Below are 23,526 nucleotides of genomic sequence, written 5' to 3'. Positions count from 1 at the left end.
TGGGTTCTCTGCCACCACCCCAATGTGTTCAAATACAAACTCATGACATCCAAAGACTTGTATGTCTGTTACGGTAAAGAATGGAGTCTAACCCTAGGTGGAGACACCCTACTGTCTCCTCCCTTAAGAGATAACCGGGTGTGTGCACTGGGATTTTAGGCTTGCACCACCACACCCAGCTTTTTTTTTAAACCTGGGTGCTAGAAATCCAAACTCTGGTCCTCAAGTACTTACCCAATGAGCCATCTCTCTTGCCTGTGTTGTGACACTTTACATAAGGCAAACTACACAAAACATGGGCACAGACCCCATGGTAAGGCAACTCCCGTAACTGTTAGTTATTCCTACTTTTAGGGTCTCTGAGCCCTCTTAGGGATTTCCCAGCCTCAGTGTTTCCCTGGGCAGAGCCCTGGCCTCTCTGTTATAATAATTTGTTGTCTTGGTTTGTTTCCCTCCTCTTTGCTACAAATGTCTCCAATTTCTGCTGGAATAGATGGGTTAGTGTTTCTATCCCTGGTGCCTAGTTCAGTGCCTGACACTCCCTAGGGTCTTAATTCTAGGGGAGGGAGGGGGAAAGGTAAGTAAGAAAGAAAAATGGTTTACACATATACAAAAAGGTAACTGTTGAGGTTTAGTCTGTTGCTATATAATGTATGCTAAATGCTGACTCCCAAAGTCTGGCTGTCCACTGACCCCACCCCACCACGCACATGAGAAGATCCTCAGGTACACCAAGTGATACTATATAACTTTGTTCCTTAATTTAAAACTATTGGTTAAATAAAGATGCCCACAGCCTGTAGCTGGGCAGAAGAGAGGTGAGCAGGGCTTCAGTTCCTAGGCTAGAGGTCTCAAGTAGACCTCTAGAGACCACAAGGAGAAGAGAGAAGATACCATGGGGTAGGTGGATCATGAGAACAGGGCCATAAGGGTTGATCAGTTAGAGTTGCAGCAGCCCAGGCAGAATGTGGCAAGTTATATACAGGTTATTGATAGGAAAGTATACAAAATAGCATAGAGGGTTGATACCTGCCCAGCTCTAATGCATTTAAGGCTTATTACAAATATAAAGGTTTTGTGTCTTTGAGATAGAAACCCCCAATTAATATTTACCACAACAATGAGGTGATTACTAGGGCTGCAAGTGGCCTCTAAGTGCCTTATAGGATAAACTATATCTGGCACAGGATGCCAGTGAAATCCCCCTGCAGAAGACATTTTAGGATACCAGTTGATTTCAGCTTTGAATCTGTGCCTGAGTATTTTTAGTTACTTAGGTGTGCGATCAAAGGTTCCTGAGGCACTTATACAAGTCAGGCTATACCCCACCAGGAGCCATTGTTGCAAGGCCTGAAGAAATGGCAGGCTGAGCCACAAGGCAGCCGGCCTGATAGCTTTTATGCATCTTTGCTAGGCTGTGCCATTCTGGTTCTAAAACAAAGAGGCGCAGAAGTATTGCACATCTATGTGTGTTTCAGAGAGCGAAAGGGTCTTTGAAGGTACCTAGTTCACCTGGACTTACCTGAGAGTCCTGGAAGGGAAGGCACCCTGCAGCAGCCAAGAGGAAGAGGGCACTGTGGACAGGCAGACAAAACAAACAACTTCAGCTTTCAACATCAGAGCATGTCTCAGTATGTGCGGAGGCAGAAACACACCCTCTGGAATGTGCAAGTGACTAAGGGACTCTAAGTGCACCTAGCTCCCCTGAGCATCTCTGAGAGCCCCACTACCTACATCTCACAGTTATATGCTCTGCTGACAGTCAGGTGTCTCCTGTGGCTCAGCTAGCTGTTTCCAGTATTCACAGAGTTCCTGAGAACTAGAGCTGGCTCACTCCAAAAGTGTTCACTTCACCATCCATACCCCCAGATATGAGAGAGGCAAACTGGGAGATTACATCACAACCATGTCAGTTACTGGAAGAACGCAGCACGCACAGTACGTTATGTTGTGGTTCATCATCTCTCTGTCTAAATAACTGATCTCAGTATCTCCAATAACGGAGCATATGAAACATGCACTTCTTGATAAGTTACACTCAGAACACAGAATCAATCAAATGGCATATTTAATAATGTGGAAATAATACAATAAACCTAAACTTAGGCGCAATCCATAAACAACAGGCCTGGACCATCAAAGACGTGAAGACTAGGCTGTTTCAGAAGGTAAAAGGTACTTGTTGCCATGCCTGATGATAGTTTAATTATGAGTTTAATTTTCTCATTAATTTAATTAACGAGTTTAATTCCGGAGTCATGGTGGAAGGAAAGAACTAACTCCAGTTAGTTGTCCTTTAACCTCTAAATACCACAGGCACACACACACACATATACACTCACACACACACACGCACACACACACACACACACACACACTAAATTGTAATTTAAAAATGTTTAATGGGGGGCTGGAGAGATGGCTCATTGGTTAAGAGCACTGACCGCTCTACCAGAGGTCCTGAGTTCAAGTCCCAGAAACCACATGGTGGCTCACAACCATCTAGAAGGAGATCCAATGCCCTCTTCTGCTGTGTCTAAAGACAGCTGCAGTGTACTTATAGAGTGAAAAATTATAAAGACCATTTTATAAAATATATACAGGCTTTTTCTTTGCCCCTAGACCTGAGCAAAAGAATGCAGGTTCCAGAAAAGGGAACTAAATGTAACATTTCAGGCCTTCACTGCCCTGGGATACATTCCAGGAAGAGTAACATTCCTCAAGCCTCAGGGAAGAAAACCCACCTGTGGGTGGGGAAGACCCAAAGCAGGAAGACACATTCCTGACCACAGAGAAAGATGCAAGTCATCTGGGTGGTTCCAACAACTAGCTAACTTTCCACTGTTCTTGGTTACCCCTCCCCCCTGCCCAGGTCTTCCCAGTGTTACAGCCTGCTAATGTTCAAAATTTGTAAAGCAACCAATCATGTGTAACCTCACGAAAATTCCTCCCTTTCCCCACCCCGTGCTATAAAAAAAGCCCCTTAGCTTGCTGGCCTTTTGTCAAACTCTACTCCTGCGTGGGTGAGCAGTTTGATGGTTGGCTGCCAACTCTCTTCCCTAATAAACCTCTGCTGATTGCATCCAGGTATGGTGTCTTGCGAGTTTGTGGGTGGCTATGACTTCCCAAGATTTGAGTAAAGGTCTCCTGAGTTTGGGGGTCTTCATACTCATATAAGTAAAAAATAAATAAATAAATAAGTTTAATGGGAAGGCAAGTAAATAAATAAAAAGGCTGAAGAACTGGTTGATATTGAAAACACATGTCGTCTTGTAGGGGAAACTCCTATAAAAGACAAAATGGGATACTGGCAAATTTTAAACATGAACTCGGTATCAGTGCAGTCTGCTAAATGTAAATGTGTTTCGGCTATATCAGGGACAGTTGATATTAGGAGACAAAGTACTTAAGGACAGGGTCATGGGCTCTGAAACTGATTCTCAAGTGAGTCAGAAATCAGGTTTAAAAAAAATAAATATATATTCTATGCATGGGTCTGTATATATATGAGAGAGAAGAGAGAAAACAAAAAAGGTAGAAATCCACTGTAAGAGTCTTGCTTAATCTTTTTTAAAATACTGTCTTTTTAAAAATGATTTGTTTATGTTTATTTCATGTGCATTGGTGTTTTGCTTGCATGTATGTCTCCGTGAGGGTATCAGATCCCCTAGAAATAGAGTTGCAGACAGTTGTGAGAAGCCACTGGTTACTAGGAATTGAGCCTGAGTCCTCTGGAAAAGCATCTAAGCATTCTTAACCTCTGAGCATCTCTCCAGCACCTCTTGCTTACTCTTTACTTCCCAGACAAAAAGTTTTTAAGAAAAACCTTTTATACTCCTGAAATACGGGTGAAATGCTACCATGCTAGTCTTTGCATCAAAGTGATCCTGAGGGAAGGGAGAGGGTGGATCTGGCTCACTGACTAGGAAACCCACCCAGAGACCTCATTTTATATTGTCTACTTGTATGTATATTTAGAGATTTCTACAAAATATCCCTCTTAAAAATTCTCTTACAAAACCCCAACACAGTAGATTGTAGTAGTGCATGCCATTAACTCTAGCACTTGGGAGTCAGAGGCAGGCAGATCTCTGAGGTGGAGGCTAGCCTGGTCTACAGAGTGAGTTCCAGAATAGCCAGAGCTACACAAAAAATCCCTGTTTCAAAAAAATCAAACCAAACAAACAAGCATCCCAACACATCCACTCAGAGGTATCGTCAGAGCTCTTCTTGCTGATAAACGTCCACCTGGGGTTTTGGCATCTCTCTTCTGGGCTTCATACACAGAAAGAGCTTTCTTTGGGCTTTGTCCAACAAATTTCTCCTTTTAAAAAGAGGCACAAAAAAGCACTGATCCCAAGCCAGCTTCCTCCTCCTTCTCTAGCCATTTTATAAGACAGCAACATGCACAGCCCTATCCCTACCCTGATCAGTCGCATCAACGGCAACTAAGAGAAGGCCAAAGGCTCAGAGAGCAGCGCTCAGCACAGCGTCTGCACACGGAGGGCAGCGCTCAGCACAACGTCTGCACACGGAGGGCAGCGCTCAGCACAGCGTCTGCACACGGAGGGCAGCGCTCAGCACAGCGTCTGCACACGGAGGGCAGCGCTCAGCACAGCGTCTGCACACGGAGGGCAGCGCTCAGCACAGCGTCTGCACATGGAGGGCAGCGCTCAGCACAACGTCTGCACACGGAGGTCAGCGCTCAGCACAGCGTCTGCACACGGAGGGCAGCGCTCAGCACAGCGTCTGCACATGGAGGGCAGCGCTCAGCACAGCGTCTGCACACGGAGGGCAGCGCTCAGCACAGCATCTGCACATGGAGGGCAGCGCTCAGCACAGCATCTGCGTCTGCACCTGGAAATCTTAATTTTTCTTCAGTAATGGGAGCAGGCCCTATAGTCTCACCTATACTAAGCAAAGACTCTGCAGCTGAGTTAACCCAGCCCTGGTTTTACTCTTTATCATGAGACAGGATCTCATTACCTTACCTAAAGTGGCTTTGAATTTTCAAATCTCATGCCTCAGCCTTCTGAGAAGCTGGTATTACAGGGCTTTCTATGCCACCATGATTAGGCATCTCATATCAATATATATACTTCATGTATAGAATTCTCTATATAGATTGCAAACATATATATGCACAAGCACACACACACCAATGTAATGTACTATCTGAGAGTCACAGCCTCAGTACACTGTGCACAGTGATGCCAACCCATGCTATGGTCCTCCCTGCTGTAACATGTGGCCGTCTGTGTACTGCACCCAGACTTGCAGAGCTGTCAGGGCCCAAGGCAGAATGAGGCACTGGGGATCCCTCCTAGCTGAGCCCTGGTTTGGGGAAGGTCAGAATAACATGGGCCAGCCACAATGCAGAAGACTGCACTCAGTCTGCCCTCCTCTGGCAGCTGTGGTGTCTAAAGGACAGGTGGTGTCTGAAGGCAGGGAGGGATGAGCGAAGGGGACCACCAGGGGCTTCCTGGGCCAGCATAGCAACGGGGTGGGGGGGTTGGTGGGGAGGAGGAGAATCTGGATGGGCTTGGGGCCTCCCTCAAGAGGAAGGCCAGCCAGAATACACAATGCTTCCCTCACAAACGGGAAGAGCAGTACGGGGGTCTCAGGGTGAGACCAGACTGGCTCCCACAGCACCTGCCCTCAAGCCACACTGACTACATCAGGTCGTCACTCATACAACACGAATAGCTTCTGACAACAGCTAATCTCCTTCTAAAGAAGAGGATGAGTCCTACGGTTGTGTTGACATTTTTCTCAAGGTGCAACCTGTACTAAAAGTCAAGGAAGGTGAGGGGGACTGGATGGATGAAAGCCAGGAATCCATGCAACAACAACACAACCTAAGCCAGTTTATCCGCTGGTGTTCTGCCTTCAGGGTGCAGCTTCTCAGTCCCTGCTGAGGGAGAGGGCAGTCCAAGCAACCAACACTGTCAGAACAAGGATGTGGAGGCACAGGCACCTACATCAGAGTCTGGCCTGCCTGGGACACACTTTGCTGAGACCCCTCTGAGGCACAGGGCATTTAAAACCTATCTATGATCATAGCCTGAAACCACAATTCAGACCCTGAGATGTACTTTTACCATCATGGAAAGTCATAGACCTCATGGTGCTTGCTGGTCTATGTCAGCTTTACCCAAGCTAGAGTTATATGAAAGGAGAGAATTTCAGTTGGGAAAATGCCTCTGTAAGATCCAGCTGTAAGGATTCCTTAATTAGTGAATGACAGGAGAGCCTAACCCACTGTGGGTGGCACCATCCATGGTCTGCTGATACTGGGTTCTATAAGAAACCAGGCTAAGCAAGCCATGATGTGCAAGCCAGTAAGCAGCACCTCTCCATAGCCTCTGCACCAGTTCCTCCCTCTAGGTTCTGCCCCTGCTTGTCCTGACTTCCTTTGATGATGAACTGTGATGTGAAAGTGTAAGCTGGATAAACCCTTTCCTTCTCGACTTGCTTTTTGGTCATGGTGTTTTATCACAGCAATGGAACCCTAAGATGCCTAATAATGCAAATATCATTTTAAATATACATGGGTGCACATATACATGTTCATGTGTGAAGGGGTGCATATGGGGAGTGTGTGTGTGTGAGTGAACCTGTGGAGTCTAGAGGTCACACCACAGGAATGATCCATTTGTGTTCTGAGACAGGGTCTCAAAACCGTGTCTCCCCATTACATCCCACACTGCAATTACAAACATCCACCACCACATTGGGCTTTTAAAGTGTGAGCTGGAGGTTGAACAAGGGCACCATGTTCATGTGATAAGTACTATTAACTAGCTATCTCCCCACCCCCACCTGTTTTTACTTTCTGGACTGTAAGTTGTTGCATGGCTTTCATTTGGCTCTCAATCACCACCACTGCACAATTAGTGAAGTTTTGTTTACTCATTGAGGAAATATACCATGGGTTAGTTTTTCCCCTCAGAAGAAAATATCTCAAAAAGAAGGGAGCAATTTAAAAAATGAGAAACAAAGCACAAATGTATAAGTGATGATAATAAATCCCTCCTTCAGCAGTGTTGGAAGCCGACCTTTAGCAGAAAGCGGCTAAAAAGCACCTAGAAAGCAGCTATCCACATGCTAGCCACGCCTCCAAGGCTTACGTCATATCCACACGCCTACAAGGGGCGTGGCAAAAGTGTATAAATACCCTAGATTTCCCTTCAAATAAAGAGACTTGATCAGAGACTGGATCAGAACCTCTATCTTGTCTCCATTCCTTGCCTCTCTTCTCTTCATCCTCACTCTCTCCCCCTCTAGACCCTGACCCGAAGACGGAAGACCCCAGAAGACCAGAGAGGCAGTTTGAAGCCAGGCAGAGCGGAGCAGGCCGCAACATAGTAACCAGGCTTTTTAAGTCTTTTGTCTCAAGCCAGGTAGAGAGAGCGGAGCCGGTTGCAACACAGCAGTTTATCAGCTGAGTTAAAATCAGGTTAAATCTTCTATCTTCAAGCTGTTTTAACTTACCTACAGATCTTTGAGAGCGATGTTTTCTGTATGAAAGTGAAGAGACATAACAATTCATTATTCTTTCAAAGCTCTTTAATTCCCTTGAACAGAAACATTTTGATTAAAAAGCAAACAAATTACAAATGTTTTAGGGGGCTTAAGAGCTCACTGTCAGGGGATAGAGAGATGGCTCAGCAAAGAGTATCACTTGAGTTTAGGAGTTCTGGCTGTTCTTCCTAAGGTCCTGAGTTCAATTCCCAACACCCACACGGTGACTCATAACTATCTATAACTGTAGTCCCAAAGGATCTGATGCCTTCCTTTGATGTGCATATAAGCAGACAAAACAGTCACACATATAAAATACATACATAAATACTTCTTTCTTTCTTTCTTTCTTTCTTTCTTTCTTTCTTTCTTTCTTTCTTTTAAAGAACTTGCTGACATTTAGTGTTTCCTGTAGCTTCTGTTGCTTGGACCAAATAAGAATGACTTAAGCCAGAGCGGATTCCTCTGCCAAAGTGCTTTGACCACTGGTATAGTGTGAGCATACGAACAACAGCATGTCATGGCCAATCTTCAAATCTTTTTTTTTAAATAATATTTATTATTATTTATATGAGTACACTGTAGCTGTCTTCAAACACATACTAGAAGAGGGCATCAGATCCCATTACAGATGGTTGTGAGGCACCATGTGGTTGCTGGAAATTGAACTCAGGACCTCTGGAAGAGTAGCCAATGCTCTTACCACTGAGCCATCTCTCCAGCTCCAATCTTCAAATCTTACACACAAATCCAAGGACACAGAGAGAAGTCAATGTGAGCTCCACAGGAAAAGAAACTAACCTCTAGGTCAACTTCTAGCTTCTGTGTATGTATTAATTTATTTAGTGATTTATTCCAAATATCTATTATTTACATGTATGTGTGTCTGTATGACTTGACATACACCACATGCGTGCAGATGCCCACAGAGGCCAGCAGAGGGCACTGGATATCCTAGAAATGCAGGCACAAGATCATTATAAGACACTTGATGTGGATGTTGGGAACCGAACCCAAGTCCTCTGCAAATGCAGAAAGTGGTCTTAACCTCTAAGCCATAGCTCCTGCCTTCTATTTAATGATTTTTGAGAGGGTGTTGGTCTTGATATGTTTTCTAGATTATTCTTGAACACCTAACTCAAGTAATCCTTCTGCCTCAGTCTGTGTAGCTATAACTGGGGCATGCATCATTGTGCACAGCCACACTGGTGGCTCTAAATATCCCTTTCATTCATCCAGCTCTGTGACAGTTACACTTTTTTTTTTTTTTTTTTTTTTTTTTTTCGAGACAGGGTGTCTCTGTGTAGCCCTGGCTGTCCTGGAACTCACTCTGTAGACCAGGCTGGCCTCAAACTCAGAAATCCACCTGCCTCTGCCTCCCAAGTACTGTGATTAAAGGCTGCGCCACCACTGCCAGGCTCACAGTTACACATTTTGTGGCATCTGAAAAGTAAACAGAAATGAGAATAAGGAACATTGAGTCTCACCCTCGGAGAGGGGAAAAATAGCAGGTTGGGGGAATAGAAACCTGGCATTGAAAAATGAAGAAAGTGTAACCTGGACTCTTCCTTGACAATGTCTTTTTAATCAAATCAAGTAAATTAACCCTTTGCACAAAAAAAATGAAGGTTTAGCCAACTCAGTCAGGAAGAATGACATATTAATTCTGAATATTTCAGAACCATTTTACTATCTGGGACAAACTACAATTTTTGATGCCTATTCAGACAGTGTGACATATAAGCATGTTTGGAAGAAGCAAAGGGCTAAAGCCCGGCACAGTGACACACACCTGTCATCCCAGCACCTGGGATGACATCCCAACACACAAAAAGGTGTTGTTTTTCAAGCTGTATTAAAATCTAAACATAGATCTAAACACAAGCCTTGTTAGGAGCAAGCTCAGAGGGCAGAGGTTGTAGGGCGGTCTACCTTTGCCATGAAGAATGTGTCTACTCAGTAACTATTGCGGGCTTATGACAACAATTATGTCACCAGTCCACTGGAGTTCAGCCTATCAGAGGGCAGGTTCTTTTTATATTAAATTAGTTTTTATTACATTTTAACTATAATGCATTTTGTTTTGTTTGATACTGGGTCTTATGTAGCCCAGGCTGGCCTTTAACTCACTCCACCTTCCACTCCTGGGATTCAGGAATGCACTACCACAGCCAGCTATTTTTTTCCCATAAGACAAAACTGTCTCATGTAGCTCAAGCTAGCTTTGGATTCATAATAATCCCCCTGCCTCATCTCCCTCCTGAGAACTGGAATTTCAGCATAAGCTCCAGCCCTTTCTGGCTAGAGAGGCTGAGATAGAGAATGAGAACATGAACAAAGCTCGTCACACTGATCCATCGCCCAGGACTCTGACAACAACTGCGACTTGACTGTAAAGAATTCCCATTGCAGGGCCTCGACCCAAAAGTAAGCGGTCCCCATAGTAGCTCAGGGTCTGGGGTGCAAAATGACTGAGTGTAGTAACAGACACCTATAATCCCAGCCCTTGGGAGACAGAGACAGGAAAACTGCAAGTTCAAGGGTAGCCTGGGCTACACAGTGAGGAAGAAAAGGTCACAGTAACAAAAATTATAATGAGGGCAAAAATGACTCTGGATTATCTAATTTACTACAAGTACTGCTTAGCCTTTGCAGGGTGTCATTCTAAAGGTGTTTCCTACATTGCCAGTATAATTATGGGTCAAAAGCCATGGGTTATCCTATAAAGATACCCAAGACATGAAGGAAGTCAGGGAAGAGGTTAATGCCACAGCCTGCCTGCCAGTCCTCAAGTGACGGCCTCTCTGACCTTAAGTCACCAACCTTCGACTGCTGCTTCCTCTGCCTACCTGAAGTTTCCATTTTCCCCTTGTCAGCTAAAAAATTCCACACATCCCACATAGCTCAACTCAAATCTATCTACCTGGAAGGCCTTTCCTGTGGTGACCAGTCCTCCCTCATTCAGTTCCAGCCACGTATGACCCTGTGGGCATCAAAGCCCACACGTTAATGTCAGTTCTTCTCTACTCTGAGCTCTGTGATGGCCATAAATGCAGCTCCACCTCTCAACTGTAGGCCTGACAAAAGGTTTGCTATTTAGTATAAACAATATACATTAAAAAAAAAAAAAAAACCCAACAGTGGTCGTCCCACAAGCCACCATTAGTTGTAGGGAGTGGTTCTGATGCTAAGGTCCTGTTCCCTGATTGGTTCTTGATTTATCAGTAAAAAAAAAGCCATGGACCAATTGCTGGGCAGAAGGCACAGGCAGAACTTCCAGGTCCCTGGAGGCAGGTGAGGGGACGTAAAGTTTTGCCATGCTTTGGAGAGAGAAGAAGCCAGCAGATATGTGAGGTCTCAGGAGGAGCTAGGGCCTGTGGCCACTACTATAGATTGGTGGTAAGGAATGTCTGGCAGGGGCTAGATGGTTCTAGACACTGAAGTGTAAGGCAGATGGGAGAAACGGAGCTAAAAATATTATTGAGGGCATGCTTCTCCAAGTGGGACGTAGTACCGTCCGGCGATTGTGTTGAGAAGGAGAGCTTAAATTGAACAACTGTGTATCTGTCTTTATTCGAGGATTCAAGTGAAGCTGGGAGGGGGCTGGTAGTGCTGTCACTTCCCAGAGCAAAAGCGGGTACATGCAACAATTAGTTTATAGTTGAACTCTATGTGTCTAAGGGAGAAGGGTGGACAGAGAGAGAACACATAGAACTAACTATGTGTGGTAAAAATGAACTACAGACTCTGTATCAAGTTAATTCTCAATCTGGGAATGGTACCAGGAGGGGTCAATTTCACACTTTAGAATTTACTCCACTAAAATGTATATATAATGGCAAAGCCAAACCTTACCGTAACTTGGTTTTACATTTATTATTAGTGTTGGGGTATGATTGTGCAGCTCCAAGGACAACTTATGGCAGTCACTTCTCTTCTACTATGCATGTTCTAGGAATCAGCTAAGTTGTAGAGCATGGAGAAAAGCCACCCATTGAGCCACACTGCCCTCACTGGATATATGACAGCGTATGAGGGAGTTCTTCATGAACATAAGAATATGCCCCAAGGAGGTGGCACAGCCATGTAGATAGAAGCTGTGGGATTTCAGATTCCAGGCTAGCCTGGGCTACAGAGTGAGACTTTTTCTCAAGAGAAAGGAGACATCATGTTGGCGGAAGAAGCAGCAGTTGAAAGCTGGTAACTTCAGATCAGAGAGGCTGTCACTGAAGCCTGGCGGGCAGGCTGTGGCATTGTTAGTGGCCCATATGGTACAGATCTGGAGTCCAGCACTCTGGAGGCAGAAGCACAAGGATCAAGAGTTGAAGGCCAGGCACTCAGGAAGATCTCTGTGAATCCAAACCTATCCTTGATCTACAGAATGAGGTGCCAGGGCTACAAAGTGAGACCCTGACTCAAAAAAAAAACAAAAAAAACAAAAAAACAAAAAAAAAAAACCACAAACAAACAAACAGAAACCCAGAAAAGACTATAATACCACAATGCTTGGAGGAAAAAACACACAAAAACCCACCTACACACGAGCAATGAGGGTCTAGCCTCCACCTCCTCCACCCAGCTTGGAAGCAGCAAGAACAGTAAGAGCAGCAGGAGTAGTAGGGGTGTCTGAGGCTTGTTAAATTAAAAAAGCCATTTCTGCCCACACATCTACATATAAGTCACGTAAGGATGCTGCCAGCTGAGCTAGCCCCAACCAAAGAAGGTTTTCTTTTTTATGACTAAAATTTTCACTCACTTGATTGCTAAAGGTGTGGGTGGTGAGTCAGCTGCTGAAGAGCTGAGCAGCTGAACCTGAACCTCAGAGAATAAAGGGGACAATCAGAAGCCCTGGGGCTTGTGCCTGGGGTTATAAAGAGGCCCATCCTGTGCCCTGTTTTGGGGCGGTGGAAGTCAAAGGAAGCCAGCTAGGGAAACAGAAGATGATGCCCAAACGTAAGACCCAAAAAAGGAGAAGGAACTGGTAATTCCCTTTTATAATTCTATAATTCTAGCATTCAAGAGGCGAAGGCAGGAGTATTTGCGGCCAGCCTGTGCTATGTAGAGAAATGAAACCCTGTCTCAACAACACAAAAGGATGCCACATAAAATTTTACCTTATGTATTTATTCTAAAAAAGAAAGTTGCCGAGCAGTGGTGGCGCACGCCTTTAATCCCAGCACATGGGAGGCAGAGGCAGGTGGGTTTCTGAGTTAGAGAGCCAGCCTGGTCTACAGAGTGAGTTCCAGGACAGCCAGGACTACACAGAGAAACCCTGTCTTGAAAAAAAATAATAAAGTCACACAAAATGCATCTGATTATAAGAGCCTCTAATTCTAGATGGTTAATTGGGTGCTGGGGGGAGCAGCATGTGTTAGAACTGATGAGATAAGGCAATCACATGATGACGTGTGCAGTGCCATGTCAGAGGTGTCCCCTCTGAGCCCGTGGAAAAGCTCAAAACACTAGCACGTGGCCACTTCCTCAGCCTCAGAAAATCCCATGCAGGCCCTGTGTGGACGACTGGGGACTTGCACATTAAGCTCCCATACACTGGTCCTCAGCCAGCTACCCTGAGATAGAGACAAAGGCCTGTGTGCCAGAGTGACCACAGCAGGGCGTGCAGATGAGGGAACAGGATGTGGATGAAAGACAGGGTCCCCTAGATGCTGACTCAGATGGTGATCAGCCCTGAATCCCCAAGTGAGGGGCAGGTCTGGGGAAAGCAATCTGTGGGTTTATACTTCAGATATGCTGGGGACACCTAAAGGACAGGGCTCTGTTGGGGCTCTGAGCTCAGGGGAGACGCCAAAGTTGGAATGAACAGAAGGTGGCTGGGGCCAGAGGTCTGGACATGAAAACAGAAGGTTCTGAGACACTGCCCTAGCAAACCATTAAAAAGCAGGACGAGGAAGAGGCCAGGCTATAAGGAGAGCTCCAAAGAGAACCAGGTGAGGAGGGTGTGGTGGTTTGAATACGCTTGGCCTAAGGAGCAGCACTGTTTGGAAATGTGGTCCTGTTGGAATAGGTGTGGCCAAAGGCTTTAAGACCTTTGTCTTAGCTGCCTAGAAACCAGTCTTCTCCTGTCTGCCTTTGGATGAAGATGTAAAACTCTCAACTCCTCTTGTACCATGACTGCCTGGACACTGCCATGCTCCCACCTTGATGATAATGGACTGAACCTTAAAAGAAAATTTTTAAATAGACCCAAAACTGATAAAAATAGCAGGGCCCTGTGATTCCCTTTCCCTAACCTAAGTAGTTAAAAATGCCGGTCTGCAGACTTGTTAGCCCTAAGCCCAGTTCAATCAGTCACAAAGGATGTGGAATTACACAACAAAGGACAAAGGCCTGTTAAGTCATCCCAGGAACTGGCTGGCCATACAGATAAGAAAAGTATGCAAGGACATCCTTGAAAGAGCAGGGACTGCCTCAGTCCAAATGAGTAATGGGTCATCTGGTATTCTTCCAGCCTCCCCCCTTTTGGGCCTGCTCAGCATTCCAAAAAAAATAGTAGTTTAGGTTTAACCAGATGTCCTGCTAGCTTAGATAAGTATCTGTGGGAAGCCGACAGAATGCGGCTATCATCCTTGCAGCCATCTTGAGCCATATACCCTGATAAGAGATTTGATTACAATAGCCTACAACAGCTGAGCACACTCTGATAGCATCTTGGTTTAGATACCCAGGATCTTTCCTTGGCTGTGTGAGATTAAAGGTGTGTGACTTAAGAGTGTGACTTAGAGATCAGATTTAGAGACAAGGCCTAAGGGCATGACTTAAAGGCATGACTTAGAGGTGTGGCTTAGAAGTGAGACAGGCAGACAGAAGAAAGGAGGGTGGTACAATTAGGAGTACAACTTGGAGAACAATTTGGAGTAACAGAGATTCAGATACTAGGAGTAGGAGTAGACATTAGACACTTGGAAGAGTACAACTTGGAGTAGGAATTACGAGTAGGAATTAGACATTGAGGTAGAAGACACTTGGACTAGAGAACTTGGAAGAAGAATTTATTAGGTATTAGGCACTTGGCACTTGGAGGAAGAACTTGGAATTATACATTAGGCACTTAGTACTTGGAAGAAGTAACTTGGAACTTGGAGGCACTAGGGACTAGGAACTAGGGACTTGGAGAGAAGAAGAGAGACTGAAGAATAAACAGGATTGAATCACACTCTGTCTGGTCTCCATTCTTCGAGTCTGTCCTCACTTTCTCTCTTGCTGAACCCTGACATGCGGACTGGAGCAGCTTGGGGCAGTGCTGGCTCTAACAGTTTAGCTCCCAAGGCTTTTGGCAGTGTGGGTTCCAACACTGATAGAGGGGTCTGCAACATTTTTGAGGCCCAATGTGGGGCAGCTTGGTTCCCAACAAGCATCTACCCACAGAAGCTGTACTCTGCCCTGTTCCTGCTGATGTTCAAAAATGTAAAGCAACCAATCATGTATAACCTCTCGAAAATCTCCCACTCCCCCCAACCCTTGCCTATAAAAACCCCAAGCTGATGAGCCTCTGGGTCAGCTCCTCTGTCTCCTGCATGAGATACGTGTCAACCCGGAGCCCCACCATTAAACTGCCTCGTGTGCTTGCATCAAGACCGTCTCTCGTGTGTCCTTGGGTGCGCGCTGTCCCAAGACTTGAGTGGGGGGCTCCCTTTAGAGGTCTTTCAACCTCAGAACCTGTAAGCCAGCCCCAATTAAATGCTGTCCTTATAGGAGATGCCTTGGTCATGGTGTCTCTTCACAGCAGTAAAACCCTGAGACAGAGGGTCAAGGACGAGTGGTGAAAGATTCCAGAAAAACAAACAGGTTGATATAGCATATACCACTAATGAGGAGCCAACTGAACAGTGGCCTCTTACCTTAGGGACTCCAGCCAGAACAATGTCATGGTGGGGGTAGGACTGGAAGCAGGAGCAGCTGAAGGTGAGAGGGACAAACAATCCTGGAAAATGCTAGGTCTGAGTGTCGCTGAGGCCTCCATCCAGGAAGAGTGGATAACAGGGGCAGAGCCAGCAAGCTTCCTGCTCGGGGTCTTAACCCTTGCTACACTGCCTTCCCTGTGATCTACTTGCTTGTGGATTCTTAACCCTTGGTATAGTGTTCCCCCTGTGATCCATGCGTTGAGTGTCATTAGTGTGGTCTTTCACAGACAGGAGCCCCAAAAAGGGAAGGACCTATTTCAGGGGTTACTGTTAGAGCAGGCAAAATTTGGGGGAGCTGAGAGAAAAAGCACCTCCTTAAAGAGGAAGCTTAAAACTTTTAAGCTAACATTTCAGAAAACAACTCTCACACTGCCATTGTTTGGTTACAAAATGAACCAGGAGGCAGTTGTATGGTTCAGCAGGTAAAGGCACTTACTTACTATCCAGGTTTTGCAAGCTGAGTTCAATCCCCAGGACACATGGAAATGGGGAAGGAGAACCCAGTCTACAAAGTTTTCCTCTGATCTTCACATGTACATAGTCATTCTTGCCCCCTGAACACACACACACAGACACATACAAACCCACACACAGAGAGACACACACACACACACACACATAGACACACACGAAAACCCACAGACACAGAGACACACATAGATGCGCACATACACAGAGAAAGAGACAGAGGAGGGAGGGGAAGGATACTTGGGGCTCAGATAGAATGCTTGGATAGTGCATGCATAAGCCCTGGGTCTGATCTCCACTACCACATGAATGGGATGCAGTGGAACACACCTGTAACCCTTAGCTACATAGTAAGATCCAGGCTAGCCTGAGATACCTGAGTCTAAAAACAGAACACAAAAACCAGAAGGGCAGCTTGGGCCTTAAACTGACCACATAGTTAAAAGGTAGTCCTAACATTCTGACAAATATACTTAATTGCCTCCATGGCCAAAAGCTAAGCTCACAGTAACAAAGTAGTCAAGGATCTCCCATCTAAATATCTATCCTGGGCTACAGGGGCAACCCTCAGACTGCAAAGTTGAATGAATCATAAAGGACTGTTTTTGTCACTTTCTAATTTGATTGGCCTGAGGATATAAAATGGGATTTCTGTGTCCAAAGTGTATGTGTGTAGAATGTAACTTTCATGCCCTCTCCAATAAGAGCCTGGATAGACAAAGGCTAGTGGGACTTCTCCTTTATTCTTTTCTCCATTCTCCCACCTGTGTCTAGCTTCTCCTGTGTGTACCTCTTTTCATTACAGCTTGCTGTCTTCTGATCTCTTTGCCTGGGAAGATGCTCCAACAAAGGCATCCCTAACTGTAGTTCCACTCATTCAAAGACCCAGGAGTATCTACTAGGCTTAGGGACTGGAAAGAAAAGCCAATCTCTGTAGAGTGTACAAAGGGTCACGCTCTGTATGAAACTCAGCTGTGTGCTTCCTTGTGGTGCTGAGACTAGCTACAAGTGGGAATGTTTTCCCATGGCAAAGTTCTCTTTGTCTCCTGAGGGTCTGGTTCTTCCCTGGCTTGGGGTCCAGCTGCATTTCCCACCATCAAGCAAGCTGGGTTCCCTGAATCAGTGACCACAGTCAGACAGTCTTGACTGGAAAACTGGTGGAAAGGACATACATTTGAGTCGTGTCCTGTGGGCCAGTGGACCATGCCAGGAAACTTGGTAAGGTTGAAGTGGGTTCAGAAACCCCAGCACCTCATACCTGAGGATGGTAGGCGTTTCACCTATTCCTGAGCAGATTCCTGGCCTGGAACCCATGACCACACTCTCCACATAAAGAACATGACTTATGGTCACACAGCACAGAACAGAGTTCTCCATGCTAATGAGGTATCTAGAGGCCCTGAGGGTTTAGCCAATAAGCAACCATTCCTGGACATTCCTTCCTGCAAAAGGTATTTAATCTCTGGTCCACCCTGAGGAAGTGGTATGCACCCATTTTCCTCGATGAACATTTTATGAACAGTATGGACAAGCAAGGACTGTCTCTCTCATCAAGAACTGCAGTGGGGGAAGCCTTCGTCCTACAGAGCCACCGCCTAAGTCTCCTGCACAAGACCCCTCTGCGCTCCTGGATATTAACCAGGAGCTAAGCTGAAGTTCTCCACCCCTCCACCCTCCCACCCGGCCTCATCACAGGCACACGGGCCCCTTTATTCAAACTCCATGTGGTTTCCAACAGTGACTGGACACCTGGGAGCTTGGGAACTCCTGACTCATTTCTCACCCTGGCTGGGGTCCCCAGTTAGGCTGCATTTTTTCTCCCACCCCTGAGCAGTGCATCAGTGCTTCCTGCAGGCACATCACTCACATCTGAAAGGAGGGAACCTCACTTGAGAAAATGCCTCCATAAGATCAGGCTGCAAGCAAGCCTACAGAGTATTTTCTTAATTAGTGATTGATGGGGAAGGGCCCAGCCCATTGTAGGTGAGGCCACCCCTGGGCTGATGATTCTTGATCTTTCTATAATGAAGCAGGCTGAGCAAGCCAAGGGGAGCAAGCCAGTAAGCAGCACCCTCCAAGGTCTCTGCATCGGCTCCTGCCTCCAAGCTGAGTTCCTGCCCTGCTTGAGTTGCTGCCTTACTGCTTTTGAAATGAACTCTTTTATGGAACCAAGTCCTTCTCTTCCCCAGTGGCTCTTGGTCACGGGGTTTCATCACAACAATAGTGACACTAACTAGGACACATCATTGAGTAAAAAGCAGGTCTGTGACATTTAAAGCAGGGGCCATGAAACTTGCTTAATCACTTACCTCTTTCCAGACACACTGCTGGTACACGCAGGTGAGAACTTCAGCTACATTATGCAAAATGAAAAACACAGGAACCGCCTGAAAGCAAACAAAATAACAAGCATGAAAATACTTCCTCCCATCTCACAGCGACATGATTCTTGCCTTTTGTTTAAAAATAAGATATGTGGGAACATTCAGCATTCACTGTCTCTCCAGCACAGACTCATGGAGCCTAGCCCTTTGCTGAAGCCCTTTTCCATTTACATACATTTACATACATTTACATACTTATTCTGTATGAGTACTTTCTGCATGCAAGTTTGCACCTTTGCACCGTGTGCATGTAATGCCCATGGAAGACAGAAGAAGGCATTGGGTTCACCGGCACTGGAGTTACAGATGGTAGAAGCCACTATGTGGGTGCTCAGAACTGAACCTGGGTCCTGCAAGAGCAACAAGTGTTCTTAACCATTGAGTTGTCTCTCTCGCCTTGAAGTGTTCATTTTGGTGGAGCGCATGTTCAGGCTCCTCTCCTTCAGGCTGTTTTCATCCACAGTTGTAAGCACCTCCTGTGTATCAAGCACCATGCCAGGTACAGGGAACAAATCCCATGAGCAAGGTGGAAACACAGTAGAGAGCATGTCCCCAGAAAGCAGGAGCTCAGATGGAGCACACTACAACACACTGCTAACCCAGCCAGGGAAGAGCAAGCCCTCAGGTGGAAACAACGGCTGAGAGCCTAATGCTTAATGAATGAACACACGGGATGTGGGTGACTCTGACCAAGTGGCAAGTGAAGGGAAATGTGTCAGGCTGTATGAAGCTGATCAACCTAAAACAATTTTAAAACTTTTTATTGGTTCTTTGTGAATTTTACATCATGAATCCTAATCCACTCATCTCCCTTCCTGTTGTACCCATGCTCCACCCTTGCCACCTCCCCCAAATAGAAAAACCCTCATTGTGGAAGCCAGAGCATGTCAGTGTGTACACGCTCTTGTCCACATTTCTTTGCTTGCAAATGTTCATTACAACGAATCACTGCTGTGGTGGGAGGCCTCTGACTTCTGCTACTCTATCACTGCTGGAGCCTCACTGGGACTCCTCTCAGATACCCAGTTGTTGCTCTGCGTCGTGGAGATCTTGCAGTTCTGGATCTGTAGGACTGGCCCCTTCGTGCACTTCAGCAGTTCACTAATGGGGAAGATGTGGAGCCAATCCCTGGATCTGGGCCTGAGAGGTATCTGAGCTGGTCAGCCCAATGGCCCTCCTGATCTCTAGTCTGGCTCACCTGCAACCATTCAGGGCCAGCTCTACCCTGCTCAAGTGAGGTGCAGGGCCTGCTCTCCAGAGTGTTGCATCAGGTTAGGGACAGGGACAGTTCTACTGTCCTGACCCTGTTGCCTGCTCTCCTGCTTGCAGTAAATGGCAAGGGATGAGGGAGAGGAGGAGGGCATATCTCCCTCATCCATGCCACCGCCCAGTAGACAAGAAGCAGGGCCAGCTCTCCTGCCCTTGAGACCAAAGGGAGGGGAGGGGATCTCTCCCTTGCCTATGTCACATCCATTGCATAACAGATGTGAGGCAGGGCTGGCTCTCTCACACTCATGCCCTTGGGGCCAGCTCACCTGCAATCCCCACATCCAGGGTCAGCTCTACTGTGCTTCCCAGGTGAGGTACAAGGCCTGATCTCCCGAGTGCTGCAGCAGGTGAGGCTCCAGGCCAGCTCTTTGCTCTCATGACCACAAGGCCAGGTCTCTTGCCTGCCACAGGTGGTGAGGGGCAAGAGGGGAGAAAGGTATCTCTCCCTCGTCTATACCACAGCACGAGAGATGAGTGGTAGGCCAGGTCTCCCAGGTTCATATCCTTGGTGCTGGTTCACCTGCAATTTCCACAGTGTGTGGGTGCTCACTCCCCTGAGTCCTGAAGCTGGCTAAGGGCAGGGGCAGCTCTCAAGCAGACTGCAAAAGTCTCACTCTCAACTATGCAGCACTGGTTCAAGAGTCTTGCTGGCGACTGACTCTTTGGGAAAACCTTCTGTACTTGTTATTTTTCCTATTGCTGTGACCAAATCCTGACAAAAATCAGCTTGAGAGAAAGGGTTTACTTGGCTTCAGTCTGAGGGGAGACAACCCATCATGACAGGGAAGACATATGGCAAGAGCATGGTGCAGTTGTCACAATGCCACCTCAGTCAGTGTACTGTTCTATTACCATGGTAAGACACCATGAACACAGCAACTTATAAAGAAGGAGTTTATTCAGGGCTTGCTTATAGTTTCAGAGGGTTAGGGTCATGACCTGATATCACAGCAGGGAACACAGCAGGAGGCAGGCAGGCAGGACTCTGGAGCTCACCTCTTGTATAAACAATCACAAGGCAGAGAGAGCTAAAAGGAATGGTGTGGGCTTTTGAAACCCCAAAGCCCACCTACTCCAATGACACACCTTCTCCAACAAGGCCACACCTCCTCCTAGACCTTGCCAAACAGTTCCACAAACTGGGGACTGATCATTCAAACATATGAGCCTATGGGGGCCATTCTCATTCAGATCACAACAGTCAGGAAGATGGGACCACCTTACCAAACCTCTAAGGACCACCCCCAGTGACCAATTTTCTCTAGCAAAGATCCACCACAGGTTCTACAGCCTTCAAATATAGTGTCACGAGTTGGCAACCAAAAGTATCGATGTACTTGAGTCTACAGGGGACATCTCACATTCAAACCAAAACACTTCCCTCTATTACTCTTAGTGTTAAATTTAGCAGGAGCTATTTTTGTTAAATTAGACAAAGACATTACCGACACGATAACGGTAATAATAGTAGGTCAAACACACAAAGTGCTTAATATACAGCAGACAGTCACTGTGAAGACCCCCAAACTCAGGAGACCCTTCCTCAAGTCTCAGAAAATCACGACTACCCAAAAATCACAAGAAACCATACCTGGATGCAATCGGCAGAGGTTTATTGGGGAGAGTTGGCTAGCCAACGGTTAAAACTGCTCGTCCACGCAGGAACAGAATTTTGACAAAAGACCAGCAAGCTGAGGGGGTTTTTTATATCATGGAGTGGGGAAAAGGAAGGAATTTTCGTGCAGTTACACATGATTGGTTGTTTTACAAATTTTGAACATAACACTGGGAAGACCAAGGGAGGGAGGGGTAACCAAGAACAGTGGAACATTCCAGAGGAATCCAGCCCAAATGATCCAGAGTCATGTGAAAATCACTCTGCACACTCATTCCTCTCAAGAATGTAGCTTTACCATGTCACTGTGCCCTACCCTGTCATTTATCAACTATTCCAGATTAACTATTTTTCTTCCCTGAGGTTTGAGGAATGTTAATCTAACAAGTGTCCTCTGATTCAGGGATAATGTCCTCCACCTGGAATGTGTCCCGGGGCAGTGAAGGCCTGAAATCTTATTTTCAGTTCCGCGTTCTGGAAACTTGTGCTCTTTCTGCTCAGATCTAAGGGCAAAGAAAAAGCCTGCATATTTTTCACAAAATGGTCTTTATAATTTTTCACTCTACAAGTCTATATAGGGATGGATGGCCCCTAGTCAAGCATGATTCCAGGATTAGCTTCTTTTTTATTTGTATTATTATACTTTGTCATTTTTATGCACATAGGGAGTGGGTGGGTGTGGACACATGGTGTGCATGCAGAGGGCAACACACAACACACAGGAGTCGATTCTCTCCAAGTGGGTCTCCGGGTTTGAACTGAGGTTCGGCTTGTCAGCAGGCATCTTCACTTACTAAGCCACCCACTGGCTCCCTGGTTAGCTTCTTAATTTCTGTAGAAGAGCAGCAATCCTATTCTCTTTGGATGAGTTTTTAAATGTGTGGATATGTTTTTCATGTATTATATAGAATAACTGTACTCAGGCCCTCTCTGCAGAAAGCAACTGGGGGATACTTGTTTTTTAAGACTGCATCTTACACCATAGCCCAGGCTAGCTTGTACTTCACTGTATAGCCCAGAATGGCTCTGAATTTTTGGCAATCCACCTGCCCCAGCCTCATGGATGTTAGAATTACAGGTATAAGCCACTACGCCTGGACATTTTTAGTATTTTTTTATGGACCATCACATGCTTTCTACAGCAGCCATACTATTTTAGGTTTCTGACAGAACTACACAAGCATCCAGATTTCACCACATCCTTACCAGCACTTGGGGTCTGGTAAAAGCCATCCTATGGGAAAGAAATAGTGTCACCTGAAGTTCATATTTGCATTTTCCTTTATAAAAAACTACCTAAATCTATCTATATATATATATATATCTCCATCCATGTATCAAGTGCATACCTGGAGCCTACAGAGGCAAGAAGAGGGCAGTGGATTCCCTGGAACTGGAATTACAGATATCTGCAAAGTACCACACAGATGCTGGGAACTGGCCCTGGGTCCTCTGTAAGAGCAATCCACTGAGCTTAACCACTGAGCCATTGCTCCAACCCAGTTTACATTTTCTTAATGATTAATTAGGTTGGGAAGCTTTGTAGAGAGCTGTGATGTGCCGAGATGTAAAGATGGCGCTGTCTCCCCACACCCCCCACCCCCACCCCCCACCCCTGCCGGATGGCGAGTGCTCTCTAAGAAAAACAAGTCCTAATATGGACAAGGCTGGTGATCTGTGCTGCTTCCCCCTTACATGTGCCTATCTGATGCCGCCACACCACGTAGCTTGCTGGGGTAGGTTGCTCCAGGAGTATTTAGCCTGTGGGCGGGCTTTCCTCTGGGGTCAGAAGAAGATACAAAGTTCCTGAATAAACTGCTTGAGGAAGAGCTCGGGGCCGTTGTGTCTTCCTTGCTGGTCAAGGTGGGCGCAACAAAGCTTTTCATTGTCTCTTTATGTATTCTCTTTAGAGAGAACTGTCCACTTAAATAGCCCTAACTAGCCTAGAAATCACTGTTAGCCGCTGTCCTGAAACTCCAAGATCCAACTGATCTGTCTCCTGGGTTCTTGATAATGGCTGTTAGGAGTGTTCCCATTAGTCTGTATATGACTCTGGTCTTAATATGTGATTTGCAAATCTCTCCTCTCGTTCCACAAATGTCTTTTTACTGTGTTGATCATATCTTTTGATACAACTTATTTATGTATGTATGTATTTATTATGGTTTTTTGAGACAGGGTTTCTCTGTGTAGCCTCAACTGTCCTGGAACTTGCTCTGTAGACCAATCTGGTCTTAAACTCACAGAGCTCTGCTTCCCAAGTGCTGGGATTAAAGGCATGCACCACCACACCTGGCACAACTAAGTTTTTCATTTTAATGAAGTGCAGTTAGTATCTGTTTTC

The 23,526-nt window shown here is 45.9% G+C and overlaps 1 protein-coding gene across 6 annotated transcripts in view; it reads right to left on the bottom strand.

Annotated features, from left to right (window-relative positions):
* Positions 1-23,526, bottom strand: part of Slc35d4 (solute carrier family 35 member D4) — a 146,973-nt gene that overhangs the window by 102,876 nt on the left and 20,571 nt on the right. For all 6 annotated transcript variants that reach the window (XR_013103844.1, XR_004608215.2, XM_076912983.1 and 3 more), the window contains exons 5-7: positions 18,224-18,301; positions 7,495-7,520; positions 1,523-1,574 (exon numbers count right to left, since the gene is read on the bottom strand). Coding sequence is in view for 4 of the 6 variants with exons in the window: in XM_076912983.1 (XP_076769098.1) it covers positions 1,523-1,574; positions 7,495-7,520; positions 18,224-18,301 (156 nt within the window). In the remaining 2 variants the exon portion in view is untranslated. The remainder of the gene's footprint in view (positions 1-1,522; positions 1,575-7,494; positions 7,521-18,223; positions 18,302-23,526) is intronic.

This window comes from Arvicanthis niloticus, chromosome 14, assembly GCF_011762505.2.
Source record: "Arvicanthis niloticus isolate mArvNil1 chromosome 14, mArvNil1.pat.X, whole genome shotgun sequence".
Classification (NCBI taxonomy): domain Eukaryota; kingdom Metazoa; phylum Chordata; class Mammalia; order Rodentia; family Muridae; genus Arvicanthis; species Arvicanthis niloticus.
The sequence above is the reverse complement of the archived record's forward strand: the minus strand, read 5'-3'. Positions and strand labels throughout refer to the sequence as shown.